General features: G+C 42.3%; 1 protein-coding gene across 1 annotated transcript; it reads right to left on the bottom strand.

Moving 5' to 3' along the window:
- Positions 1 to 6,199: 6,199 nt before the first annotated feature.
- Positions 6,200 to 8,649, bottom strand: USP27X (ubiquitin specific peptidase 27 X-linked). The gene has a single exon (XM_019955474.2). The coding sequence runs from the start codon at positions 8,396 to 8,398 to the stop codon at positions 7,082 to 7,084; it is 1,317 nt and encodes a 438-aa protein (XP_019811033.2). The 5' UTR covers positions 8,399 to 8,649; the 3' UTR covers positions 6,200 to 7,081.
- Positions 8,650 to 27,372: the final 18,723 nt, after the last annotated feature.

Raw genomic sequence — 27,372 nt, 5'->3', positions numbered from 1 at the left:
CTGCTATGAACATGTGCTCCGTACTCAGTTATGTCTGACTCTTTTGCAACCGAATGAACTGTAGCCTGCCAGACTCCTCTGTCCATGGGATTTTCCCAGCAAGAATACTGGAGTAGATCGCTATTTCCTCCTCTATTATGAACATGGGGTGCATATATCTTTTCAAATTAGAGTTATCTCCAGATATATGCCCAGGAGTGGGATCATAAATTATATAGTAACTCTATTTTTGTTTTTTTAAGGAACCTCCATATGGTTCTCCATCCCACTCCCCCCTTTTATACCCTTTATTTTTAGGAAAAGAGCTCTTCTTGGTGCTAAGGCAGCCTTTTGTATAGTTATCTGGGATTGTTGGAAACAGGGCAGATTTAGTTCTGGTTGGGATGCAGAACCTTATGCAGCTGGTGTAGCTCTTTGGGATCTCATTTTAATGTAGAGAGGGTTTCCTATTAAACCCCTATCTTGTGCTGGCCCTGAGCCTTAACGTCTCTCCCTCCAGCCTTTTGTGGCCACTGATTCAAAGCTCAAGTGGGCAATGTAGACAAACACCCTCAAACCCAATTGGCTTTGGTGTGTCAATACTCTGCTTACCTGCCTGATTACAAGCTTTCATCCAAAAATTGGCCTGAACATTTCCCTCTTCCTCTCTCAGCTCTTCAGTGCTTTTTAAGCAGTTTTGACATTTTTATCCAGTATATTTCAATACTTCAATAAGAAAGTTGAATCAAATAACCAAGCCTGCCATTGCCAGAAACTATTCAATAGAAGTTCACACTCTTAAATGTTTAAACATTCATATTTGACTTAACAAGGTCCGAATGCAGGCAGTATCCCTACCTTCCTCCCAAACAAGAGCCTTAGAATGCTTTAAATAGTAATAATTTCCTGCTGTTTTAAATGCTTTTGTGCTCCAGTGTTTTTAGTGCCAGCTTGTTTTTATACCTCCATATGCTTCAACATTATCATTGTTTTATATGCTTATTTATATTGCCTCACATTTACCAATTTTTGTTCACTGTTCCTTGCCTCCTACTCATTCCTTCTCTCCAATTTCAATTTCCTTCTTCCTGAAGTATATCTTCCAGTAGTTATTTTAGTAAGAGTCTATTATTGCTAAACTTTCTTAGGTTTATTTTTTTCTGAAAACGTCCTTATTCTACTCTCAAAAAAAAAAAAAAAGTAGAAGTTCATCTCATCAATATTTCTTGGGGTACTTATTCTCCTCCTTGTGGCAACTGGTGACTCACCTTCATGGCGTCTCATTTCTTTGCAAGTACAATATTTTTATTGTTTGTTTCTGAGCACATGTTCAGCAGATATTGTCTTTTTTTGTGGGCTTCTATGTGCTGTGTATTATAAAAATATTTTTGCTTTCATTGAGTTTCTAGAAGTTTCAATGATTCTGCTCCAATATTTGTTTTAATTTTTCAGTGTGTGATTCCCATAACATGCAGTAAGGTAAATGTAGACCCCCCGTAACCACATATGACGTAGGCCTGGGGTTTTTATTTCTGCTCATGGCTCCAGAGAGAGCATAAGACTTTTCATGGCTTACTTTCCAAATCCCTTTCTAATGAACAGAGAAGCTACTAAGGGCTTTATCCAGAGGTTTCAGTGAGTTTCTCTGCCTCTGGTGGACTTGAGGCTGTATTGCCAGTACTTGCCTGGGCACTAGATTCCCGGCTTGGAGCCCCTAGCCCCTAGGGCCTAATATCCAGAACCAGTAACTACAATAGGTTATTGAAGTGTCCATTTACATTTACTAGACTGGCTTTTTTCTTTTTCTCTGAAGATTTTGCTTTTTATTTTTTTAAGTTCAACTATAAGTTAAAATTTTTGTTAGTTTATCTCATGTTATGTGTTTGTATTTTGGGGGGATGCTATTCATGTTATCTTAGTGTGCTGTGCGGCCAGAAGAAAATCATATTTATATTTATGATTTTGTGCTGCGTTTATACTTTAAGAATTTTCCCTTATCACTTCCATCCTCGTGAATATGAACTTCTTTGAGTTCCAAGGAAATTAATCCACCTCGGGACCATCTAGATTAAGGGCACATATGAGGCCAGGTCTTTGTAGCATGCTGCGTCATTCTCCAGATACACCACCTACATAGTTTAAATACATCACTCCCCTGGGGTCTAAAGTTCCTTAGCAGAGTGATTTTCAACTTTAAAACATTTTAGTAGCAGAACTCTTTCTTCAAATATTACTTGGAATTCCCAAATACAAAATCAATAACTCCCTCTTAATGATTTTATATTTCAGAGTTCCTGATCCTCACTAATTTGCCCCTCCTCTTGTTCCCCAAGGCCATCCTCATAGACTTTTCTGGCTCCAAGTACCACAGTGTGAAAACAAATTGAACAGATCAGTGGTTGTCAAAGTGTGGTCCTAGAACCAGAAGCATGAACATCACCTGGGAACGTGTTCAAATGCAAATTCTCAACCCCTCCTCACCGGCCCCATCCTAGATCTACTGAAATCAGAAACTCTGGGGGCAGGGCCCAGCAACGTGTGTTAACAAGCCCTCTAGGTGACTCTGATGCACGTTTATGTGTGAGGCCTTACTACAATAGAGCATCCCATCCAGGAGCTATTGGAACAAGGCTGGAATATTGCCCAAGATGAACATTTCTGGGTGTTTAAATAAGCCCAAACTTATCTGGCAGGCTGTTTTCCATCCACTGTTTTCTTGTGCCTGAAGGCAATTATAGACCCTCACAAGGTCCAACTTTGCAATGACCTGGGTCCCTTTGAATTGGTTCAATAAGTGAGACATCACTAGGAAGAGTAGGGAATCCTTACTTTCAGTTCATTAGACAGAAATAATGACATTCCACATAATTTTGCTTGACAACAAGACTTCAGATCTGAAGCTCACAAAATAATGTTGAGCAAAAGAAGCCAGACACAAAACTGTACAAAACATTTCCATTTATAGATGGCATTTTAAAAGGCAACACTAATCTACAGTGAAAGAAATCAAGATAGGGATTACCCTTTGGGGTTATTGACTTGAAGGAAGCAGGAAGGGGGCCTGACTTATGGGTAACGTTCTATTTCTTGATCTGAGTGCTGTTCACAGAGATGTGCTCATTTTACAAAAATTCATGAAGTTACACCTTGATGATATGTGCATTTCCTGTCTATCTGACATGCTTTGATGCAAGAATTTAAACATAGCATTAGGTCAGTGTGTAAATGACACACTGCTGTGCTGGGTGCTGGGCTACATACTCTCGGAGGATGGGGGCCTTTGCTTCTGGATGTGAAATATACATTTGATGCAAAGACAGGTTCCTAGCACCAGGTTTATTGTATTGTGGCAATGAGTCGTATGGAGCCCACTCTGTTTCTTGATTGGAAAAGACCTCTTGGTTGATGGCATCCCTGATCAGGATTCCCAGTGGAAGGGGAAGAAGTGAAGCAGTTACCTAATGTGACCTGTAAGCCAGAATAAGTTTCAGCACCTGGTTACTCCAGGAAATGGGAAGTGATAGGGTTCTGGATTTCCAACTAGATCAGGCCAAGAACCCATAGGAAGCATGTACAGTGGATGAAAGGTAAGTCCCCCACTGTTTGGTCCCTCATCCTGAGCTCTGTGGGTGGATAAGCTCCCAGTTGCGAGCACCCATCTTTTGCCTGTACCCTTCTGGGCCCAGATCATAAATCCACATATGAACTGAAATTCCCTGGCCTTAACAGCTTGTGGAAGTAGAGAGTCTCAGTTGAAGAACTACCTTAAATTTTACCAGCTCTTGCCTGTATCTGCTCCTACAGGAATTCTAGCCCCCATGTAAAATAGCCCAATGCTGTCTGAAAGTCCTCAGTATGTCAGAAACCAATATGTTTTGGGCCTCTCCCATGTTTCTCTTCACTTAAGTCTGTGCCCCATTTTTGTGTGCTTTGTCCATGAAGCTGCTTCAGAATTACTTACCCCTCCCCTGCCACCCCACTGCTGCCGTTCCCACCATGGGAACGTTGACAAAGGTGCCAAGGGTGCTACCTCCTGACCCCCTAAAGGCCCCAACCATGGGGGCGCTCACCCGTGTATCAGACATGCTCAAACATGCCTGAATCGCATTTGAGCTCAAGGTAACACATACCTGCAAGGTAACACATACACGATGCCCTGGGCTCCACAGTGATGTGATCTGAAAGCAGGCCCTGCTGCCGTTACACTCCATGGTTCAGTCCAGGGGGTGATGGGGAGGGCATAGGGCTGGGCTCGAATGGCTCCCCTGCTGCTGAGGGACAGTGGTGTTTTCCAGACAGAGGAGGTGAATGTTTCAATCAGGAAGTGCCAGATACAGCTGCTCCCTCTGGTGGTCTATGCCTTCCACCAGTGGGGACAGGGAGGTCAGTTTCAGTCTCAATGCTGTTCATATCTCTTACAACTATTCCTGAGTATAGGGTATTTAAAAGACAGTTTCTGTACTAGATGAACCCAAAGTGAGGAATGTTCTGTTAAAAGTGCTAATGCCATACAAGATGCAGAAAGGCTGTGGAAATATTCCTGATTAAAGGAGGCTAAAGAGACACGACAGCTTAAAGCAACACCTCATCCTGGACCAGATGCTGTGACAAAGAGGGAAAATGCTATAAAGGACATTACTGGGTCACCAGACAACACTGGAGTACAAGTGTAGATAATAGTATTATATCAACGTTAAATTTACTGAAGCTGTTAACTATACTGTGATGTAGGGAACACGCCTAATTGTAGGAAGTGCACACTGAAGTACTTGGGCATAAAGGGCCATGATGTAACTTACCCTCAGTTGGTCCAAACACACACACACACACACACACACACACACACACACACACACACAGAGACACACGTGCCTAGATGCAGCTAGGGTAAAATGTTAGCAATAGGTAAATCTGGTAAAGGGTATATAGATGTTCTTTATACTATCTGGTTTGTTTTTTTTAAGTTTCCTATAAAATAGAAATCACTTCCAAATAAAAGTGTTTTACAAATGTGAAAGTGTCTGTGCAAGCAGTCAGGATCTGGTGGACACGTCCGACTGAACTCTTCCTGTGGGAGGGATGAGGAAGGAGGACGTGGCTGTCTTCCCAGGCAGGGTTCCCACACATCCCAAAGCGAAGTCAGATACCTGCATGAAGGTGCCAAGTGGCATCCAAGGCCACTTGCCTCTTGCTCTCCCCCAGCCTACAAGATGTCAAAAATAACACTTTTTACATTTTCTCCTGAGGATAATGAGCCCTGGGGGTGGGGAGTGAGGAAAATTCGGTTATGAAAGAAAGGTGTTTGGGTTTATTCATCCATCCAGAAAATGTTTCAAATACTATGTCCTAGGGGCTGTTCTAGGGCTGAGAATGCAGCCCAGGGTACAAGAGAAGACACAATCCCTGTCCTAAAAATGCCTGTGAGCTAGTTGGGGATGCAGCCACAACCACACAAATAAACACATATTACCAAATGAGCTGACCATGAAGTAGACTTGGGGAGCCGTGGGAGGAGCCCAGCCTTTTACCAGAGCCAGTGGATGCAAGTCCCATGGGTCTGAAATGTTTAGTTCCCCTCCCCCTCATATTTTCTAAGTAACATGTCCTTTTGTATCTGATGAAGAGGATAAAAGAAGGAACCACCACCAGGGCTTAACCTGTCCTGGGCACATCCCATTTGTTTGGGCTTAGCCCTCTGTGAGAATCAGGGAGGGGGCCAACATGCCACTCCCCTGCTGTCCCTGGGCTGGTAGACCAGTGAGCAGTCTTTTCATGATCTATGCCTGCAGGTAGATGCAGCCATGTCCATAACACTTCTGGAGGGCAAAGACCACCAACACCCTCCCGTGGAAGCCTAGCAGCCCACTGGCCCCGAGTCCCACCCCTGGGGTGCTGAGTCATGGTAACAACATGACAGTCTTCCAATTGGACAGAATAATGACTTTGAGGGGGGACACCTGTGATTCTCCCTCCAGTCCTGAATGTGGCGCTGACTGTAATGCCCTGTACCCAAGGGACAATAGTGGAATCTGATGCCTTGGGGCTCAAAAAAAAAAACAGTACTGGGGAGGAAGTTATAAGTGTGTATGTGTGACTGTATCTGACACAGTGTGTGTCATTTTTGTTCGTGGGTCTCAGATAGGGCTGCCCCTCATCTCTAATGCATTCTGGTCCGGGACCAAAGAAGTTTCAGATCCAACAAATGTTCACTGAGCCCGTACAAAGTCTCAAGCCTTTTTAATTAATACTTTGACACATTTTATATCACTTAATCTTGAACAATAACCCGTTAAGGTAGGAATTATCTGCATTGTACAGATGAGAAAACAATCGCAAAGAGGTTCATTGATTTGCTCAAGTATATCATACAGCTTTTTTTTTAAACACTCACACACTAAACTCTTAGCTGAGGCCTGTCTGTGTTGGCTATCTTACAGTGTTTCTTGTCTTCTCTACCTTTGGAGCAATTGCTCCCCTTATACAAAAGCCCCCTTTTCTTGTTTCACAGGCCCACATGGGCTTTTCTTTGTTTAATACTGCATTTAATAGCACAAAAAAATCACAAATACAAAGAAACTGGCAAAGGTGTTTGTCAATGAAATATCCCTGCTTCCTCCGCTTTTCCACTTTCCTACCCATATATGTAATGGGCTACATTTGTATAAGCTTTTCTTTTTTCTCCCCCAAACATATAACTGTTATGTGATTGGTCAGTTGAAGCTGAAACACCCATGGAGAAAGATGTTTTACAGTTACAAGGGCACACATCCCCCCCATACCACCCCCCTCCCACCCCACACTTTCCCACACAATCTTTTGGAGGAATATAGGATATGGACCAGTGTCTGATTTCCCTGCTCCTGCCTGCCCCGCCCAGAGCATCCTGCCATTTAATCTTCCTTTAAGTGACTGCTTAGACTAGAGCCTCTTCTCCCACCCCTTCTATTCCTCTTCCAGTCAGGACCTTTTAGACACTGGAAACTGTTCAATTCTTACTCTGTCAGGCCCGTGGGCCATGCAAGTAGGTCCTTTAAATCTTGATGCCAGTTGTAGTATGGGCACTGTCATCTTCCACTCCAGGTAGGTAGGTCTGTGTGTCACTTCAGTAGGCTTGTGTATTCACTTCTTTCACTTTTTCTGATTCGTGTTCCAGGACCTGTTTGTGATAGAACAGTAAATACCCTTCACTGTCCAGCACGTCCTTAATACTGGCCTTGGTGATGACGGCATCATCACACTTGAACCACTGGTCCTTGTGGTGCCGGATGAAGCTGGTGTAGTGGCCACTCTCCAAGGTTCCTTGGTGATTAACCACAGCAAACAAGGAATACTTATTCTCATCGTTTCCACTATTGGTTGGCAGCTGCAACTGTCCATTCATCCTGCTCTCTTTACTCGAGGCCATGAAAGGTGTCATATCCAGCTCCAGAGGAAAGGATATGTATGTAGTGATCTTGCGCCTCTGTTTGGCTGAGTGTTCAAACCGTTTGAAATGAAAACAGGCAACGACAGGTAATTTATTCATTGTGAGCTGTTTGGTAGATTCCTGGTAGCTTTGGCAACTACCACACTTGATTTTGGCACTGCTTCCTAAGTGCTCTGGCCTCGTAAACCTTCGCAGGCAGTCCGTGAGGGTAGTGATTCCTGGTATGTGGCTTTCCCCGTTAACACTGCTCTCCCTCCCTGGGCTCATCGGCCAGAAGGAGGTACAAGAGCCAGGCAAGTCCAAACTGATGTCCCAGCATGGGTCTATTGTGGTGGAGACACCATGACAGGCTTGACAGGTGACATCAGATTGCAGGCCACCTGTGAAAATTTGGTCAATGATGCAGTTACAGTGGTTGGGATTGCTGGCCGCCTTCCCAGCATCATCACCTTTGCAGTGCCTGTGCAGGACATCTAACGCTGCAATGAGAAACTCATGTGCATCCTGTTGCCTGTACCCTGCTAAATGCCGTGCGTGTATCCATACCAGGTGCAGTAACTTATAGGGAACATGAGGAGATGGGTTTCCAGAATACAACTCTCGAAAAAGCGAAGACATCTCACAGACCAGACACAACTCCGGACTCGGCATTTCACATCTGTGCCTGTCAGAGAGGAAGAAATCTCTCAGGATCGGAGTGTGGGTAAGGGCCTGGACGATGCAGTTCATAAAGCACGTGTTGCCAAGATTGATCAGTCCTCTTAAACCGATGGTAAAGCTGGAGGCGATTCTTCTTCTCCTTGGGTTATGGCCCAGCAGTTCTAACTCAGGTTTGGTTGTCTCCCAGGTTGGATACTTCTCACCGAGGCCTGGCACTGAATACTGCTGGTGAGAAACCTCGGTCGAGGTGGAGGCTTGTAATTTCAAAGCTTCCCCTTGCTCTTCTTTGGCAATTTGCTCAATGTCTCTGTCATATACATAGTCCTTACACATAAAGCAGTATATACCTCCGTAATAAAGGTCTACTGCTAAGTTGTGTTGTTTCGTCTCGGCGTGCTCATGAATGTGCTTCTCTGTGAAGCAGCCAAAGAAGACACAGGAAAGGCAAGAGTGGAGTCTGTTCAAATGGGTGCCACACACATGGCAGATACAAGACTTTGCCTTGCTTTTCCTGGTCTCTGGGGTTCCACACCACACGAAGCACTGGTAGATCACCCGCAGTTCCTGCCTCCAGTTCTCTCCCACCTTAAAGCTGTTCACGTGGGAACAGCCTGGTGGACCCACCGCGAAATCCACATCCAGGCACCCGCCCCCAGGGCCGCGCCGGGGCCGGGGCCGGGGCGGGGGCCGTGGCCTAGGCTGCGGCGGGGTACGGAGCCGGGTCTGCGGCCGCGGCCGGGGTCGGCGGCGGGGGGCACGGCTGCGCCGCGGGGAAGGATCGGGGGGCCGCGGGGGATCGGAGGGAAGGGTAGGGAGAGGAACCTCGTCTCTGCCGCCGCCACCGCCACTCCGCGCCGGGTTCTCATCCTCAGGCTCCTGCTTCGGCTCCCCCTTCGGCTCCTGCTCCGCCTCCCGTGCCGGCTCGGGTTCAGGTTCGGGCTCCAGCTTGAGCTCTACCCGGCGTCCCGGACCCTCCACAGTCTCCACCTTCCCGGTGGCGTCCACCTTCCCAGCCGCCTCCACCTTCCCCGCCGCCTCTACCTTCCCTTCCACCTTCGCCTCTGCCTCCACCTTCCTCTCCGCCTTCTCCGCCGTCTCTGCCGTCTCCGCCTCCTCTGCTCCTCCGCCTCCACTGGCAGCGGCTCCTCCCCCTAATCGCAGGGCTGGGGCGGCCACTGGGCGTGGCGGCGCGGGGGCCACGCAGACCAGGGGTGTCCCCCGTCCGGCCTGAGGGAGCGCGGTGGCTGTGGCAGCTGGACCCAAAAGGGACTTTCACTGAAGGAGGCGGCGGCGGAAGCAGGCGACGCCCCCGGGAATCCTCCTGCCGTAGCCCCCTAGCGGAGGCCGCTCAGCAGCCAGGCCCGGTTTCCTTTAATTCAATATTTCCCAAACTTGCTTGTTCACGAGAATCACGTGGGGAGCGTGTTAAAATTACAGATTCCTCGGCTCCACCCGCAGCCCCACTGAATCAGAATCCCGAAGGAACATGCTCCGGAACCTGTATCTTTAACTAGGGCCCGAGAAGATTCTTATGAGCAGGCAAGTTTGAGAAACACAGCTCTAATTCATTGAGGCTGGCGGGAAGGGGGGCGGGGACCGCGCAGTCTCTTTAAGGCGCTTCCAGTTCTCGGCTCCAATCGCTGCTCTGACCCCTTTCATCGTCTCCTCCCCTCTCTCCGTCCTTCCCTTCGCCCATGCAGCCTCCCTCAGCACTGCGGGGCCAGGGATAGAGAGATATCCTAGTCCAGAAACGTCCCTGGGGCTGAGAAACATCCCCCCAGAGGCCGGGTCGCGAGGAGCGCTGGCAGAAGCGGTGAATCAGCCAGCATCTCTGAGGCTGAGCAGGTTCCCATCCCTGTCTGAGGCTCCCCGCCCACCCCAGGTTCTGCCCTGCCCCATAAGAACGAAGCTCCATTCTGGGGCAGGCCTGGACCCCAGATACAGAGGGGCAGAGCTCCCAAGGCCATTGGGCCCCAAGAGGCACATCCCATGCCCATCTTATCGGTGCTCTGCACAGTCCGTGCCTGCTCCTCGCCTCCTCTGCACCTTTCCCTCAGGCTCCCAAGGCCACGGGTGGGCTGAGGTTTTGGCAGCCAGCCTTCTGGCCCAGGAGACGCTGAGCCAGCTGCCACAGGGGTGGCGGGATGGACAAGGCACAACAAAGCCAGGCCTACTGCTGACATCTCCCCTACAGCTGAGAGAGGGGCCTGAACTACAGGACACTGTCCCAAGACCCTCAAAGCCCAGCGGAGGCCCAGCTCAGGCAGCAGGTGGGAGTGGCAGGGAACCAGCTTCTATGTGTGGAACTGCCAGTCAGGGGGAGGGGCGGCCATGCATCTTCAGGGCCCCACTGTGCTGAGCTGGGAGCCATGGGGAGCAGCACCAAGGGGCTCACGAAGACTGAGCCCAGAGCAAGTGGCTTGGGTCTTGGGCAACTTGGGGATGTTGGGAAGCAGCTGCAGGTGCTGGTCCCGGGCAGTACAGCCCAGGGCAGGTGTCAGGATGAGGCTCACGAGGAGCAGAGTGTTGGGGACAGTGTGTTCCAGGAAGAGTCTGGTGCCTGAGCCCCAGTGATGGCAGCCCTTGACCCATTACACACTGCCCGGCCTGTAGGGCTGTGCTGCCTCATTACACTGTGGCTGAGTTCTCCCTGGTTAGTGTGGATATCACCCCTCCGAGACCTGGCCCCTCCTCCAGGTAGGGGGCAGTGTGTAGGCCTCCCAGGGTCAGCAGCAGGAGTTGGTTGTCAGGAATCACGAGCCCTTAAGGAGGATAGAGGACTTCCCTTGTGGCTCAGCTGGTAAAGAATCCACCTGCAATGTGGGAGACCTGGGTTCTATCCCTGGGTTGGGAAGACCCCTGGAGAAGGGGAAAGCTACCCACTCCAGCATTCTGGCCTGGATAATTCCATGAACTGTATAGTCCATGGGGTCACAAAGAGTCGGAAACCACCCAGCGACTTTCACTTTCTTTAAAGAGGATAGAATGCTGGTTCCCATACACCTGAGGTCCCCAGAACTGCTCTGGTGCCTCCCCTTCCTAAGCCAACTCTTGTTCCCATCCCTTGAAGCATCCCAGTATCCTTCCAATAAATGTCTGCCCTTTTTGGCCTGCAATGAGAGGAACTACAACTACAGCACCCACTGAAGGAATCCTGCTCCTATAAGGATGGGGGCAGGGAGGCACAAGAAACACTCATCCCACCTCCACAGGGTAACAGACATCAAAGTAACCTAAAAATCTCAGTGTACCAAGGCTATCTCCCACTGATGACTAACCATGGCAACCTGACAGCTTTACTGATCATCTTCCTGCAGAAGCCCACATGTCCAGCATGTCAAGGAAGAAGCGGAGGCTGGGGCAGTGCGGGGGCGGGGGGGAGTGCAGGGTGGGGCGGGGTGTGCACTCTGCCATCCACTCACTCAACAAATGTCTATTCAGTGCCAACCCAGACCAGGTGTTGCACTAGGAGCTGTGAAACCAGCACCGAACCAAACAAACATGCCCCAGGGGCCAGAAACAGGAGTGGGTTCCCCAAAAGGCAGACTGAGGAAGTGTCTAGGTCACCAGTAGAGAAGAGACACCAAAACCAGAAGAATCAAGAAAAGAATATCAGAAATAGTTTATTAGATTTTATAAGCAGTCCTCATGGGAAAAGTCAGACTTTTGTTGCAGTTCTTACATTCCTTTCCTGATTGCATGTTGCTTTTGCTCTGAATCACATGGAGAGGGGCAGGTGTCAGCATAATCCTTTTGATGCTTCTTGCTTGCTTGAGTCTGGATTCAGTCCCAGGCGAATGCTACCATCTCAGCCTCACAAAGACCTGATGGAAGTGTCGCTGAAGGGGCTGACCTAAAGAGAGACCCCTTCCTCATTGCAGCACCTTGCCTGGAGTGGAATACAACTCTGGCCACAAGGTGGCAAATGAGTATATGACGCTCCCCCTGATATTTATTTTGTATGTTTATATAAAACTATTGGTTTATAACAATGCTCTCTAAAAATATTTTTACTGTTGTGCTCCTTCACACATATCTAAGTTGACATCTCAAATTTTGCATCCAAAGTGTCAAGTTGCAAATAATGTGATTTCTGACGAATATTAACATTCACAAACAAAACATCACGGTTTTACGTGAAAGCAGTGAAACCTAAATCTGTTAGTGATTTGAAAGCCACCATCATCAGTTTTAAAAATTCATAAATGATCTCTTCTTTGACAGTTTGGGAGGTGTAAATTTTCCCTTTTCTCCCTGAGTTCTCAATTCCATCTTATTCTTATAACAGAATTTTATCCTAAAAATACATATTTTTTACACTTGAAATGATTTTCCTACCAGATTATCCTACCAGATTTCTCTGTAGCAAAAATATGTGTATATTTTGCTATTTAAATGCTTTTTAAAAGTTCCTGTGATCCTAAAGCTGTAAGTGTTGTTCACAATTTAGTCTTGCTTGTGTTATCATGACAATTAATATTGGAATACAATGGATCAAAAAGTTATAAACATATTACAAATTTTGATGTGTAATTATTAAACAAAAAACAAAAATTTACTAGTGATGTAAGTCTTTTTTTTTTAAAGGTGGTGAGTGTATTAATAGATAAATATTGCTTATTTTAGAATGAGGCAGAATTCAGCATCAGTTCTCTTACAACTTTTTGTTTGGTTAAACCACACATAGAAACATTGTTAAACCGCACATAGAAACATTCCTAAGTAAATAGGAATGGACATTTTGTTTTAGAAATGTCACTCAAGTATTTGAATTCCTTTGAAGACATATGGGGGGAAATTACACAATGATTTATCTTTAAAATTATTTCTCATGATTTGTCAGCTGACAGCTCAATTGGGCTTGCCTTCAATTTTACTGGAAACCAGCCGAGTTGAAACAGGATTTGATACCAATATATTCATTTGTTAGGCCAGTTTGTTTCTTCATCATTGGCAGCAGTGTTTGGAACTGTCTCTCTGGTACCCTGAGGATTTTACACTGTGGGGCAGTGCACTCAGGTAAGATTTGGGATGGATCAAAGATATGTTTTTCTTTTGTAAAGTGCAAAGAGAACTATTTGTGAAAAGGGAGATGGAAAAAGAGAACCGGCTTAATTTTTTCACTACTAGTGTATTCTCTAGCAGATCAATTTTAGGAAATATTAAAATGAAATTTGAGGATGTAGAAATTGATCCCTTTCAAACTGTAAGTGCTTATTTACCCCTTGGAAAGTCTTCCTATACCCCCAGGGTAATGCACACTCTACTTTGAAGCTTACTGGTTTATATTTATTATTATAAAAGCGATATATACAATATTTATAGTTTTAAAAAGAGAGATGAAAGAAGGCATAACATGAAAAGTTAAAGCCCCTCCCCTGCCAATCAAACCCAGTTTTACTCCCCCCAAACAACCACTTGTTAACAGTTTCTCGTGTATCCTTTGAGAAATTTTCTATGCCAATACAAGCATGTTCCATACAGTTATCCTTTTTATGAAAAATAAATGAGGCTGTAATATACATATGGATCAACAACTTAGCATTCTATGCTAGACATCAGGCAGTGCTAAGTTGATGTGCACAACCAATGCAATGCCAATAAAAATGTCAGTAAATATTTTGGAGGAAATTTTTACAAAATTAATATGGAGGAATAAAAGGCATTTCCTCCTTCGTCATTTCTCCTTCCTCTCTGAAATGAGGATTTAATGGCTATAGCTGAGTAGCCATCTTGCAATCAAAAACTGATTACCTCAGGACCTAATCTTACATGAGAAAAAAATAGCATATTATGGTACCATCTCTGAAAGGTACATCTCTGTTTATGCTTCAGTATCTCTGAAATCTTTGAATGACAGCTTCTGGATTATATTTGCCAGCATTTATTTCCTCTTTCTTGGTACATAAAATAATGGTGTGTCCTAGAATCAATATAATACTCAAAGCATCATCCTATTTAAGCCTTTGTTATTTGGATCCCTGTTATGCGTAGCTGAGTACAATTCCCAAGTGATAGCAGGCTTTTCATTTCACTCCTAGCAAAGTCCCAAGTCCTTATCTTGGCCTTTAAAGTCCTGTAGAATCTGGCCTCTGTCTCTTAGACCTCGCTTTCTATCAGCCTTGCCTCGAACAAACTAGATTTACTGCTGTTCCTTGAATAAGCTAAGCTGGCTCCTGCTTCCAAGCCTGTGCCCTTATTGTTCCCTCTTCTTAGAAAGCTGTTCCCCTAGAAATCCTCATGACTTTCCCCCTCACTTTTTCAGATCACTGCTTAACTATCACCTTATCTCAGAGTTCTTGACCTTTTTATAAAATGACACCCCATTCCTGCTTTTTTTTATTTAAAACACTATTACTACATGATGTATTAAATATTACACACACACACACACACACACACTTACTACAATGTAAACTCCATGAGAGTAAGATGTTCACCATTCTATGCCCAGTGCCTCTTTGGCATTTAATACACATGTAAATATATATGAAATAAATTAATGCTTTTCATCATGAGTGAAGTCAACCATATGTCAGTCGTGTCCGACTCTTTGTGACCCCATGGACTGTAGCCTGGCAGACTCCTCTGGCCATTGGATTGTCCAGGCAAGAATACTGGAGTTGCCATTTCCTCCTCCAGGGGATCGTCCCAACCCAGGGACCAAACATGGGTCTCCTGCATTGCAGGCAGATTCTTTACCTTCTGAGACACCAGTCAACCATAATTTCATGTTTATTGATTATTTCATATTACGTTTTTGTGAACTGCATGTTTACATCCTTTGCCTAATTTTCTTTTGGCTTCTTAGTAACCCTGATAATAAGTAAAATTTACATGGTGCTTGAGTATACCAAGAGTCAGTCTATTAAATTGCTTAACCCTCTCTACAATATTAAGTAGTAGGTGTTGTTATAATCCCCATTTTACAGTTGAGGCAACTGAGACGTAAAGAGATTAAGTGAAACCCAAGGTTACACAGCTAGTAAATGATGGACGTGGGATTCAAACCCAGCAGTTAGAATCTAGACTTTGGACTCCAAACTACCAAGGTATTAGTCTTTTGACTGTCATGTGCAAGTATATGTTTATTTTCCCATTCATCATTTAACTATTGTATTTTATTTCATTTTTTAACCATATGATGTTTGTTGTTGTTCATTCGCTAAGTTGTGTCTGATTCTTTGTGACCCCACAGACTGCAGCACACCAGGGTTCTCTATCCATCACCATCTCCCAGAGTTTGCTTAACATTATTATATAGTCAAGATTCACAAACTTTTCTTTATGGATTCTGGATTTTAGTTTCTCAGGTTTTTTGTTTTTCTGATTGTAAACATGTAGAGCAAGTGCAGAGGTCCTGAGATAAAAGAGTTTGATGATTTTAAGAAATGAAAATATGTCCAGAATGGCTTGAATTCGGTGACCAAGAAGAGGGAGAGTGGTACAGGATGACCAAGATAGAGATGTAGGCAGGAACAAGATAACCTGGAGCCTTATAGACCATTACGTAGGATTTAAATATTATGTCAATTGTGATGGGAATCTTTGAGGGTGTTAGCATGATATAACTTATGATTTTTATACAATGATTTCATACAATGATTATACTCAAATGATAGTAAAAGTAGGGCTTCCCTGGTGGCTCAGCTGTAAAGAATCCACCAGTAATGCAGGAGGCAGCCTGCAATTCAGGAGACACAGGTTCAATCCCTGGGTAGGAAGATCCTGTGGAGAAGGAAATGGCAACCCACTCCAGTATTCTTGTCTGGGAAATCCCGTGGACAGAGGAGCTTGGCAGGCTACGGGCTGTGGGGTCACAAAGAGTTGGACATGACTTAGCAACTGAACAACAGCAAAGTTATTTAAACCTCATAATACCCTGATGAGGTAAGTCCCAATATTATTCTCACTATACAAATGAAACTGAGGCACAAAAACAATAAATGCCTTGAATTTGCTTATGCTTTCTCTCTGCTTCTATACCTGTTCCCATTCAGAATATACATACTATCAACAATGAGATCTGACACCTACTTTTTCCAGCCCTCAATGGTCTGTGAGTCTTCACTGGGCTAAAAAAAAAAAAAAAAAAGGGAAAATGGCAAGTTCACTCAGCACTAAGCCCTTAGATCTGGAAGCTGGTCAGGTAGGTTCTTCCCATCCCATTTGGATCATGCCAAGCCGTCCTAAGCTCAGGAATAGCCAGTCTCCTGGCCTGGTCATGATGACCAAGGTAGCCAGCTCAGCAGCCCTGCTCATCATTGCAGCAGGACAAAGACTTGCAGCCTGCATCCCCAGAGCCATACTAGTAACCAGGGAACTGAACCTGAGGCTCGTCAGGCTCCCCCATATGCTTCCAGAAGATGCAAGCCCTACAGAAGGAAGCAGTAGGCTAGTGGTGTGGAAGCGGGCAGAGAATGGAAGTCAAGGTATTCTTCAAGCACACATCTAGCACTGAGTAGCCTGAGCCCCTGTGATTCCAATGGCCCAGGCCCTTTTCTGGCTGAAAGAAAGGAAAGACACAGAGAGAGCAAAGTCAGGCTTGTGACAGATGACAGCAAAGATATAGATTATACTGCATCATATCCTAACCAGCCATTTTCCCAGTTTTCACAACATATTGATTCCAGTAGTCTGTTTCTTAGCTTCTATCAGTCTTCAGCAACTCTGGCTATACCCCTTCAGACTGCTGCCCCATTTGACGTATACTTTTTCCTTTCTTTTTTTTTGTTATTGAGTTACAGCTTATATACAGTGTTGTATTCACTCCAGGTGTACAGCAAAGTGATTATATATACACAAAGTGTTGAGTATAGTTCCCTGTGCTACACAGTAGTTCCTTGTTGTGTATCTTTTTTATATGTAGCAATTTATATCAGTTTGTATTTGCTAATCCCAAACTCCTAATTTATCCTTCTCCCCAGCCATTCCCCTCTGGTAACTGTAAGTCTGTTTTCTGTGTCTGTGAGTCTGTTTCTGCTTTTTAAATACGTTCATTTGTATCATGTTTTAAAGATTCCACATGTAAGTGATCCTGTGATATTTGTCTTCATCTGACTCACTGCACTTAGTGTGATAATCTCTAGTCCATCCATGTTACTTCAGTGACATACTTTTGATTCCTTACCTCTCTGCTTCATAACATGGACTCAAAATCCTTTACCATAAAGCATAGGTAGTATGCTACCTTTTGTGTAAGAAAGTTGAGGAAATAAATATTTACAGAAACATTTTGAACTTATGGTTTATTTATTTTTCTCTTTCTAAAAATATTCCCTAGCTCTGTCCACTGAAAAGATGTAGCAGCAATGACAACCTACTAGCAATGAGTATGTTTAATGCCTGGATTGTGATCTATAAATATCATTTTGTACCAAAAGGAATCAATCTTCCTTGAAAAAATAATTATTTTATGTATATAACAGGAAATTGTACGAAATTATCCTGGGACATCTTTTTTGTCAAAAAACAAGGGTGATATCAAAGACTCATGTAGTCACGTCAAAAGAACACAGGATCCAAGATGAAGGGGAGTTCCCATTTGCCTATATTGGGACAATTAGAACATCAAAAAATCTGCAATTCATCAAGCATCAAATGTACAAAATATGAGTTCATAATGATATTAAAAAATGTTGGTCACCCCTGGATGGTTGTAGGGCACCAAATTATTGTTGCAAAAATTAATAAAAATAAAACCCAAGAATTATTGCATCTTTCACATAATGATATTCTTCTTTATGTAGTAATTGCAGATAGCAAATGCAGAAGGAATAATATAATTATTATGTCACTATTTATAATCTCTCAGTTCAGTTCAGTTCAGTCACTCAGTCGTGTCCAACTCTTTGCAACCCCATGGACTGCAGCATGCCAGGCCTCCCTGTCCATCACCAACTCCTGGAGCTTACCCAAACTCATGTCCATTGAGTCAGTGATGCCATCCAACCATCTCATCCTCTGTTGTCCCCTTCTTCTCCTGCCTTCAATCTTTCCTAGCATCAGGGTCTTTTCAAATGAGTCAGCTCTTTGTATCAGAGTTTCAGCTTCAGCATCAGTCCTTCCAATGAATATTCAGGACTGATTTCCTTTAGGATGGACTGGTTGGATCTCCTTGCAGTCCAAGGGACTCTCAAGAGTCTTCTCCAACACCACAGTTCAAAAGCATCAATTCTTTGGCGCTCAACCTTCTTTATAATCCAACTCTCACATTTATACATGACTACTGAAAAAACAACAGCCTTGACTAGACAGACCTTTGTCAGCAAAGTAATGTCTCTGCTTTTTAATATGCTGTCTAGATTGGTCATAACTTTCCTTCCAAGGAGTAAGCGTCTTTTAATTTCATGGCTGCAATCACCATCTGCAGCGACTTTTGGAGCCCGCCAAAAATAAAGCCTGCCACTGTTTCCCCATCTATTTGCCATGAAGTGATGGGACCGGTTGCCATGATCTTAGTTTTCTGAATGTTGAGCTTTAAGCCAATTTTTTCACTCTCCTCTTTCACTTTCATCAAGAGGCTCTTTAGTTCTTTACTTTCTGCCATAAGGGTGGTGTCATCTGCATATCTGAGGTATCAGCAGATGAATGGATAAGAAAGCTGTGGTACATATACACAATGGAGTATTACTCAGCCATTAAAAAGAATACATTTGAATCAGTTCTAATGAGATGGATGAAACTGGAACCTATTATACAGAGTGAAGTAAGCCAGAAAGAAAAACACCAATACAGTATACTAACGCATATATATGGAATTTAGAAAGATGGTAACAATAACCCTGTATACAAGACTGCAAAAGAGACACTGATGTATAGATCAGTCTTATGGACTCTGTGGGAGAGGGAGAGGGTGGGGAGATTTGGGAGAATAGCATTGAAACATGTATAATATCATGTATGAAACGAGTCGCCAGTCCAGGTTTGATGCACGGTACTGGATGCTTGGGGCTGGTGCACTGGGACAACCCAGAGGGAGGGTAGGGGAGGGAGGAGGGAGGAGGGTTCAGGATGGGGAACGCGGGTATACCTGTGGTGGATTCATTTCGATATTTGGCAAAACTAATACAATATTGTAAAGTTTAAAAATAAAAATAAAAAAAACCTATAAAGAAAAAAAAATAAAAAAAATAGAACTATTAAAAAAATAATAAAATTTAAAAAAAATAAATAAATCTAGACCATGGTTTCTCAACACCAACACTACTGACATTTGGGGCCAGATCATTCTTTATTTGGGGACTATCTATGCACTGTATTAACAGAATTTTAGCAGCATCTCTGGTGCCTACTCACTAGATGCCGTTAGTACTGCCCCCCAGTTGTGACAATCAAAAATGTCTTCAGACATTGTTAAATGTCCCCTGAGGGACAAATTCATCTCTGCTTGAGAACCACTAATCTAGGGCAATGATCATGAATGAAAAAAAAAAAAGATTAAGCAAAGGATGACGGGGAGTTTTACAGTGGAGGGATCAGATACCATCTGAACCCACTGATCAATTTTAGCATCACTAAGAATAGGACAGCTAGATATTATGTACCTTCTGATGTGATGCAGTTGGAATCATATATCCCCTATGATATATTGATTCCAAAAATAAAAACTGAACCTAAATCTAATCAGGTATGGAGCTCTAATTCCCAGTTAATGGTGATATGGGAAATAAAAGAACAAGTTCAGTGTCACCACTAAGAAACAATCGGCCAAATCCAGAATGGAATTTTTAGGAAAAATAACCCATTTTCTAAATAAATGCCATTTAAAGGAAGATGAGGAAAACAATAAATGTTTAAATTAAAAAACAGCAGCAACAAAGTAAGCTAATACTGTATGATTCCACTATATGACATTCTGGAAAAGAGAAAACTATGGTGACAGTAAAAAAGATGAGTGGTTGCCAGGGGTTAGGGAGAATCAAGAATGAATAGACTGAGCGCAGAGGATTTTAGGGCATTGAAACTACTCTGTATAAAACTATAACAGTGGATGTGTGTGTGTGTGTGTGTGTGTGTGTGTTCAGTCACTCCGTCGTGTCTGAGTCTTTGCGACCCCATGGACTGTAACCCACCAGGTTCCTCTGCATGTGGAGTTTTCCAGGCAAGAATACTGGAGTGGGTTGCCATTTCCTTCTCCAGGGGATCCTCCCAATCCAGGGATCTAATCCATGTCTCCTGCGTCTACTGCATTGGCAGGCTGATTCTTTACCACTGTGCCACCTGGGAAGCCCCCATAATGGTGGATACATGTCATTATAAACTTATCTAAACCCAAAGTGTGTACAACACCAAGAATGAATCTTAATGTCAGGTGATCATGATGTGTCAATGTAAGTTCATTAATTGTAAAAAAATGTACCACTCTGGTGGGGGATGTTGATAATGGAGGTTATGCATGTGTGAGGGCAAAGCATATATGGTAATTTTCTGTACCTTTCACTCAGTTTTTTTGTAAACCTAAAACTGCTCTAAAAATGAAAGTCTATTTTTTCTTCAGATTACTTTTATTGTTTCATTTAAATTATCGATCCATTTAGAACTTATTTAAAGTTTTGGCATAGTGATTTAACTGTGTTACATTTCCTAAAATTGATAGCTAGTTATCCCAATGCCATTTGTTATAATCATTATTTTTTCATTAATTTTAAATCCCGTCTTTGTTGAATATTTGATGTGTTCCTGGACTTTGTACTGTTATGCTTCTTTTTCTTTCTACTCTGGTACTACACTGGTTAAAGTCTATTTCAAAGTGAAAAAGAAAGAATGAGAAAAAGAAAGATGGGAGACTTCCACATTCTTTTCTAGCTTTATTGAGGTATAATTTACAAGTAAAAATTGTATATATTTAAGGTATACAATGTGATATTTTGATATATGTATATATTGTGAAATGATTACCACATGAAGGTAATCAGCACATTCATCACCTCACATAGTTACCTTTTTTAAATCATGAGAACAGTTAAGATCTACTCTGTTAGTAAATTTCAAGTATACAGTACAGTATTATTGACTTTAGTGACCATGCTGTGCATTAGGTCTCCAGAACTTATTCATCCTACATAACTAAAACTTTGTACCCTTTGTCCAACATGTCCCCATTTCCCCCACTCTCCAGTTCCTGAGAGCAATGTTCTACTCTCAGCTATATGAGTTGGACTTTTTAGATCCACATATAAATGACATCATGCAGTATTTGTCTTTCTGTGCCTAACTTAGGAAATTTAAAGATTTTAAAAAGAGACTTAAGAGAGCTAACAACAAATGCATCATTGCATTTGGCTTGTGTCCTATTTTGAAAAAAATCAGATTTAAAAATACTTCTTGAAACAATCACAGAAATTTGAATATGATTTAGTATTTGCTTACATTAAGGAATTATTAATTAGTAAATTATGATAATGACATTGTGATTATGTAAAAAAAAAGTATTTCCTCTTAGAGATGCACACTCACATTGAATGAGATAATATAATATCTAGGATTTGAGTTTAAAAACTGCAACAGATCTTGGAGTAGAGAGAAATAAAACATGATTGGCAAAACGTTGAAAATTGCTGAAGCTGACTAAAGGGGATTCGTTCCACTCATTTCTCTATTTTTGTGTATGTTTAAGTTTTTCCATAATAAAGTAAAGTGTGAAAACAAACCAAGTGATACCTCTGCATCTAGAAAGGTGTAGTAGGTGTACTTCTCCCTCTTTCTCCTGCTAAGTACAGTTTAAAATCTTTGACATTGGTTATAAAACAAACATAAGAATAGTCTGAAAAGTAGACAAAAGAAGGCAGACTGTTGACCTCAGAGCCCAAGGAATAACAAAGCAGTGAGTTCCCTGAGGTTTTGTTTTATTTTGTTTTGCTTCATCTATCCTAGATCTGGTGCTAGAGAAGCTGAAAACCTGGAAGCATCAATGGGAATAAGCAAAAGCAAAAGAAAAAACACCTGCTCTCTCTAGGCAGACGACCAGGAAAGGGACAACCTTGCAAGACAGATAAGTTTTAGATAATAACCACTCTACTCCAAGAAAATTCCCCAGAAAATATTAAGCCACTATCCATGCCAACAAAGGCCAAGTGGGGAAGTTAAACTTACATCCTTGGCAGGCTGTAATATGCTACGGTGGTTTCAGAGAAAGACAAGTTCGGAGACTGAACTTTCATTCCTACTGGGCAATAACAAGGCCCCTTTGATGCATTGTCAGTGGAGACTACATGGAAAGACAGGATTCATGCCCACCTGGTGATAACAAGGGACCCTTCCTCTTGTACCCACTGGGCTGGTATCAGAGGAATCCCAGTAGAGAATCGGCACTTTTACTACCATTTAGCAGAAACTAGTATCCTTCCCCTAGTGTGGTGCTACTGGAAGTCATGAGAACTATAGCAAGGCATTTCTTCTCCTCTCAGCCAGGGTGGTATCAGCAGAGGCATAGGGGAGAGCCAGAATCCCCACCTTGCAGATGGGGGTGAGGACACCCTCAACCCCTAGGTGTCAATGGAGGCTAAATGAGGAACCAGGACTCCACTCCATCTGGCATCAGTTAAGTGGCATTCCCCTTCCCCTGCCAGAGCAGTGTCAGAAGCATGATAAAACCAAAAGATGTAAATACTCTTCAAAGTCTCACTAACATAATACCCAAAATGTACAGGTTTTAATCAAAAATCACTCATAATATCAAAACCAGGAAAATCTACACTTGATGAGAAATGACAACTAAAACTTAAAGCAATGTGACATAGATGTTTATTAAGATGCTCCAATAAGCAATTACAAACATAATAGAAACAAATTTTTTTAAAAAAGTCTCCATTCTGACCAGTGTGAGGTGATACCACATTGTAGTTTTGATTTGCATTTCTCTACAGTAATAATAACAAGCAATGCTGAGCATTTTTCTTGTGTTTATTGGCCATCTGTATGTCTTCTTTGGAGAAATAACTACTTATGTCTTCTGCCCATTTTTTGATTGGGTTGTTTGTTTTTCTGATATTGAGCTGCCTAAGCTGTCATTCCTTTCATGGCTCAGTGGGTAAAGAATCTGCCTGCAATGCAAGAAACAAAGGAGACATGTGTTCGATCCCTGGGTTGGGAAGATCCCCTGGAGGACGAAATGGCACCCCACTCCAGTGTTCTTGCCTGGAAAATCCCATGGACAGAGGAGCCTGGTGGGCTCCAGTCCATGGTTCACAAAGGGTTGGACACAACTGAGCGACTAACACACACACAAGCTGCTTGTATATTTTGGAGATTAATCCTTTGTCAGTTGCTTCATTTGCTATTATTTTCTCCCATTCTGAGGGCTATCTTTTCATCTTGTATATGGTTTCCTCTGCTGTGCAAAAACTTTTAAGTCTAACTAGACCCCATTTGTTTATTTTTATTTATTTCCATTACTCTAGGAGGTGGATCATAGAGGATCTTGGTGTGACTTATGTCTTAGAGTGTTCTTCCTATGTTTTCCTCTAAGAATTTTATAGTTTCTGGTCTTACATTTAGGTCTTTAATCCATTTTGAGTTTATCTTTGTATATGGTGTTAGGAGGTGTTCTAATTCCATTCTTTTACATGTAGCTGTCCAGTTTTCCAGGCACAACTTATTGAAGAGATTATCTTTTCTCCACTGTATATTTTTGCCTCCTTTGTCAAAGATAAGGTGCCCATAGGTGCGTGGGTTTGTCTCTGGGCTGTCTATCTTGTTCCATTGGTCTATGTTTCTGTCTTTGTGCCAGTACCATACTGTCTGGATGACTGTAGCTTTGTAGTACAGTCTGAAGTCAAGAAGGTTGATTCCTCCAGCTCCATTCTTCTTTCTCAAGATTACCTTGGCTATTCAGGGTCTTTTGTGTTTCCATACAAATTGTGAAATTTTTTTCTAGTTGTGTGAAAAATGCCACTGGTAATTTGATAGGGATCATCAAAAGATCTACAAACAATAAATGCTGGACAGCATGTGGAGAAAAGACGATCCTCTTTCACTGTTAGTGGGAATGTAAATAGATACTGCCACTATGGAGCACAGTAAGGAGATTTCTTTAAAAACTAGGAATAAAGCTACCATATGACCCAACAATCCTACTACTGGTCTTATACCCTGAGAAAACCATAATTCTAAAATACACATATACCCCAATATTCATTGCAGAACTATTTACAATAGCTAGGACATGGAAGCAACTTAGATGTCCATCAACAAATGAATAGATAAAAGAAGTGTTGGTGCCTACATACAATGGAATATTAGCCATAAAAAGGAACAAATTTGAGTCCGTTGTAGTGAGGTGGATGAACCTAGAGCCTGTTATACAGAATGAAGTGGGTCAGAAAGAGAAAAACAAACACCATATATTAACACATATATATGGAATCTAGAAAAATGGTACTGATGAACTGATTTGTAGGGCAGTAGTAGAGACACGGACATTGAGAACAGACCTGCGGACACAGCAGGGGAAGGAGAGTATGGGACGAATTGAGAGAATGGCATTGAAACATATACATTACCATGTGTAAAAATAGATAGCCAATGGAAATTTTCTCTATGACACAGGGAGCTCAAATCCAGTGCTCTGTGACAGCCTAGAGGGGTTGGATGGAGTGGGAGGTGGGAGGGAGGTTCAAGAGGGAAGGGACATACATATACCTATGGCTGATTCATGTTGATGTATGGCAGAAACCAACAACATTCCAAAGCAATTATCCTCCAATTAAAAATAAATAAATTTTAAAAATAATAAATAAGACAAAAATAAAAAACATCTCATCAAAGAAATAGAATGTATAAAAAAGAACTAAATGAAATTTTTAAAACTAAAAAATGCAATAACTGAACATCTGTGTCATCAAAGTTAGGAAAGGAGAGGAGGAAAAAGGTAGAACTGGAAAAGTATTAAAAAATAATGGCTGAAAAACTCCCAAAAGACATAAAGCTATAACTTCAAGAAGCTGAACAAACCCCAAACTGTATACATGTAAATAAATCCATGCCAAGATCCATCATACTGAAAGTTCTGAAAACAAAGGACAAATAAAAAGATTGCAAGAGAGAGATGATGCCTTGCCTTTAAGGGGAAAACAATTTGAATCACAGAGGATTTCTCATCAGAAATCATGGAAGTCAGAAGGAACTGCCACAATACTTTTCAAAAGCTGAAGAAAACAACTGTCAATAGAGAACTCTGTGAAAATATCCTTTAGGAATGAAAGGGTAATCAGAGTATTCTCAGGTAAACTATGAGAATTTGCCACCAGCCAACCTACCCTGAAAGGATGGCTAAAAGAAATTCTCTAAACAGAAAGGAAATTATAAAAGAAGGAACCTGGGAACATCAGGAGGGAGATAAAGCATAACAGAAAGAGTAAAAATATGGATATATACAATAGATTTTTCCTTCTCCAATTGAGTTTTCTAAATTATGTTTGACGGTTGAAGTATAAAGTACCATCTGATGTGGTTTTCAATGTATGCAGAGGAGATTATATAAGACAATTAGACTATAACTGAGTAAGATTTCCACATTCCATCCAAACTGGGAAAATGTTGATACCAGCAGACTATGATAAGTTATGTATGTGTAATACCTAGAGAAAAAGCTCTCTCTAAATAGGTGGAGAGACATACCATGTTCGTGAGTTGGAAGACTCAGCATATAAAGATGTCAGTTCTCCTTCAAATTTATACACAGCATTATTTAATGCAATTTCTGTGAAGCTCTCAGCAAGGTTTTTTTTTTACAGATGGAGGCAAGGTTATTGTAAAACTTATATTAAAAGACAAAGGAACTAGAATAGCTAAAACAATATTGTAATAAAGGAATAACGTTAGAGAAATCACAATTTTAAAAATCAGGCAGTGTGATTCCTCTAACTTTATTTCTCTTAGGAATTTCATTAAATAATTCTATATATAAGTTTGAGGGAGAACTCACATCTTTATATGCTGAACCTTCCAACTCATCAACATGGTACATCTCTCTACCTATTTAGGCAGGCTACAGTCCATAAGGCCACAAAGAGTTGGACATGAGCAAAGTGACTGAGCACATACGAACATAGAGCTATAATAATCAGGAATGTGTAGTATTGGCAGGGAAATAGACATATCAATGGGAAAAAATAGAGATCAATGATAAAAAATCAATGATCAGTAAAATAGAACTGAGAACACTGAAATACACCCACACAAGAATGGCCAACTGATCTTTGACCAAGGTGTAAAAGCAATCCAATGGAGGAAGGATAGTCTTTTCAACAAATGGTGCTGAAGCAATTGAATATTCATAGGCCAAAAAATTTAAAAAAAGAACCTCTACCTAAAGTTCAAACCTTACACAAAAAAATTAACTCAAAATGAACCATAGATTTAAACGTAAAACTATGAAACTCTTAGAAGAAAGCAGGAGAAAATCTTCAGGCCCTAGGGCTTGGTGAAGAATTCTTAGATATTATACCAAAACATGATCCATAAAACGAAAATTTGATAAATTATACTAAATCAAAATAGAAACTTTTGTAAAAGACTCTTAGTCTCAGTGATTGACTAGGGACTCCATTTTAAGAAATAAACGGAAAGAATTTGTCTGAAAGTGTTTGTCTAAAGGTATTTGAAGAATGCCAAGGAAAGGAACAAACACCTTTTTTCACTATGGTACGTGCACCATCAGCTGTACTTCACTAAGAGGGCAAGCCGGCACATGAATCTGTCAAGGTGAATCAAACAAGGAAGATGATGAAAGGCAGCCAGCAAACCTGCGGGAGGAAGGGAAGACAGAGCAGCCTGGGGCAACCCCCCCACCAAAAAAAAAGAACATACTCTGCTCTGCCATCCATCCACAATGAAATGGACATTTATCACTGAAAACCTTAGAGTTCAGTGACTCCAAGAAGGTTTTGAAGTACAGGGAGAATGACTTAAGAACTGAAAAGTTTTACAAGTCACTGATGGAGTGAGCTTAGGTATGGGGCAACATAACAGTGGGGTTGTGTCAATTACAAGGCAATGGTGAATCAAGAGAGAGATCCTCAAGAGAATCACTAAGAAGCCTTTTTGGGATCATCACAAGGGCTAGACACTAGATAGCCATTCCATTCAGTTAGGATGGAACCCTGGTCTTCCCAACCCCAGAAATCTCAATAGACACTCAAAAAAATTTGACAGTTCACACTATTCTTGCCTGGAGAATCCCACGGACAGAGGAGCCTGGTAGGCCACAGTCTATGGGGTCGCAAGAGTCAGACACAACTTGGCGACTAAACTACCACCACCTAAAGTGGGCTTCCCCAGTGACTCAGACTGCAAAGAATCTGCCT

The sequence above is a fragment of the Bos indicus genome, chromosome X (genome assembly GCF_029378745.1).
Source record: "Bos indicus isolate NIAB-ARS_2022 breed Sahiwal x Tharparkar chromosome X, NIAB-ARS_B.indTharparkar_mat_pri_1.0, whole genome shotgun sequence".
Taxonomy (NCBI): Eukaryota; Metazoa; Chordata; class Mammalia; order Artiodactyla; family Bovidae; genus Bos; species Bos indicus.
This window is presented reverse-complemented; position numbering and strand designations above follow the sequence as displayed.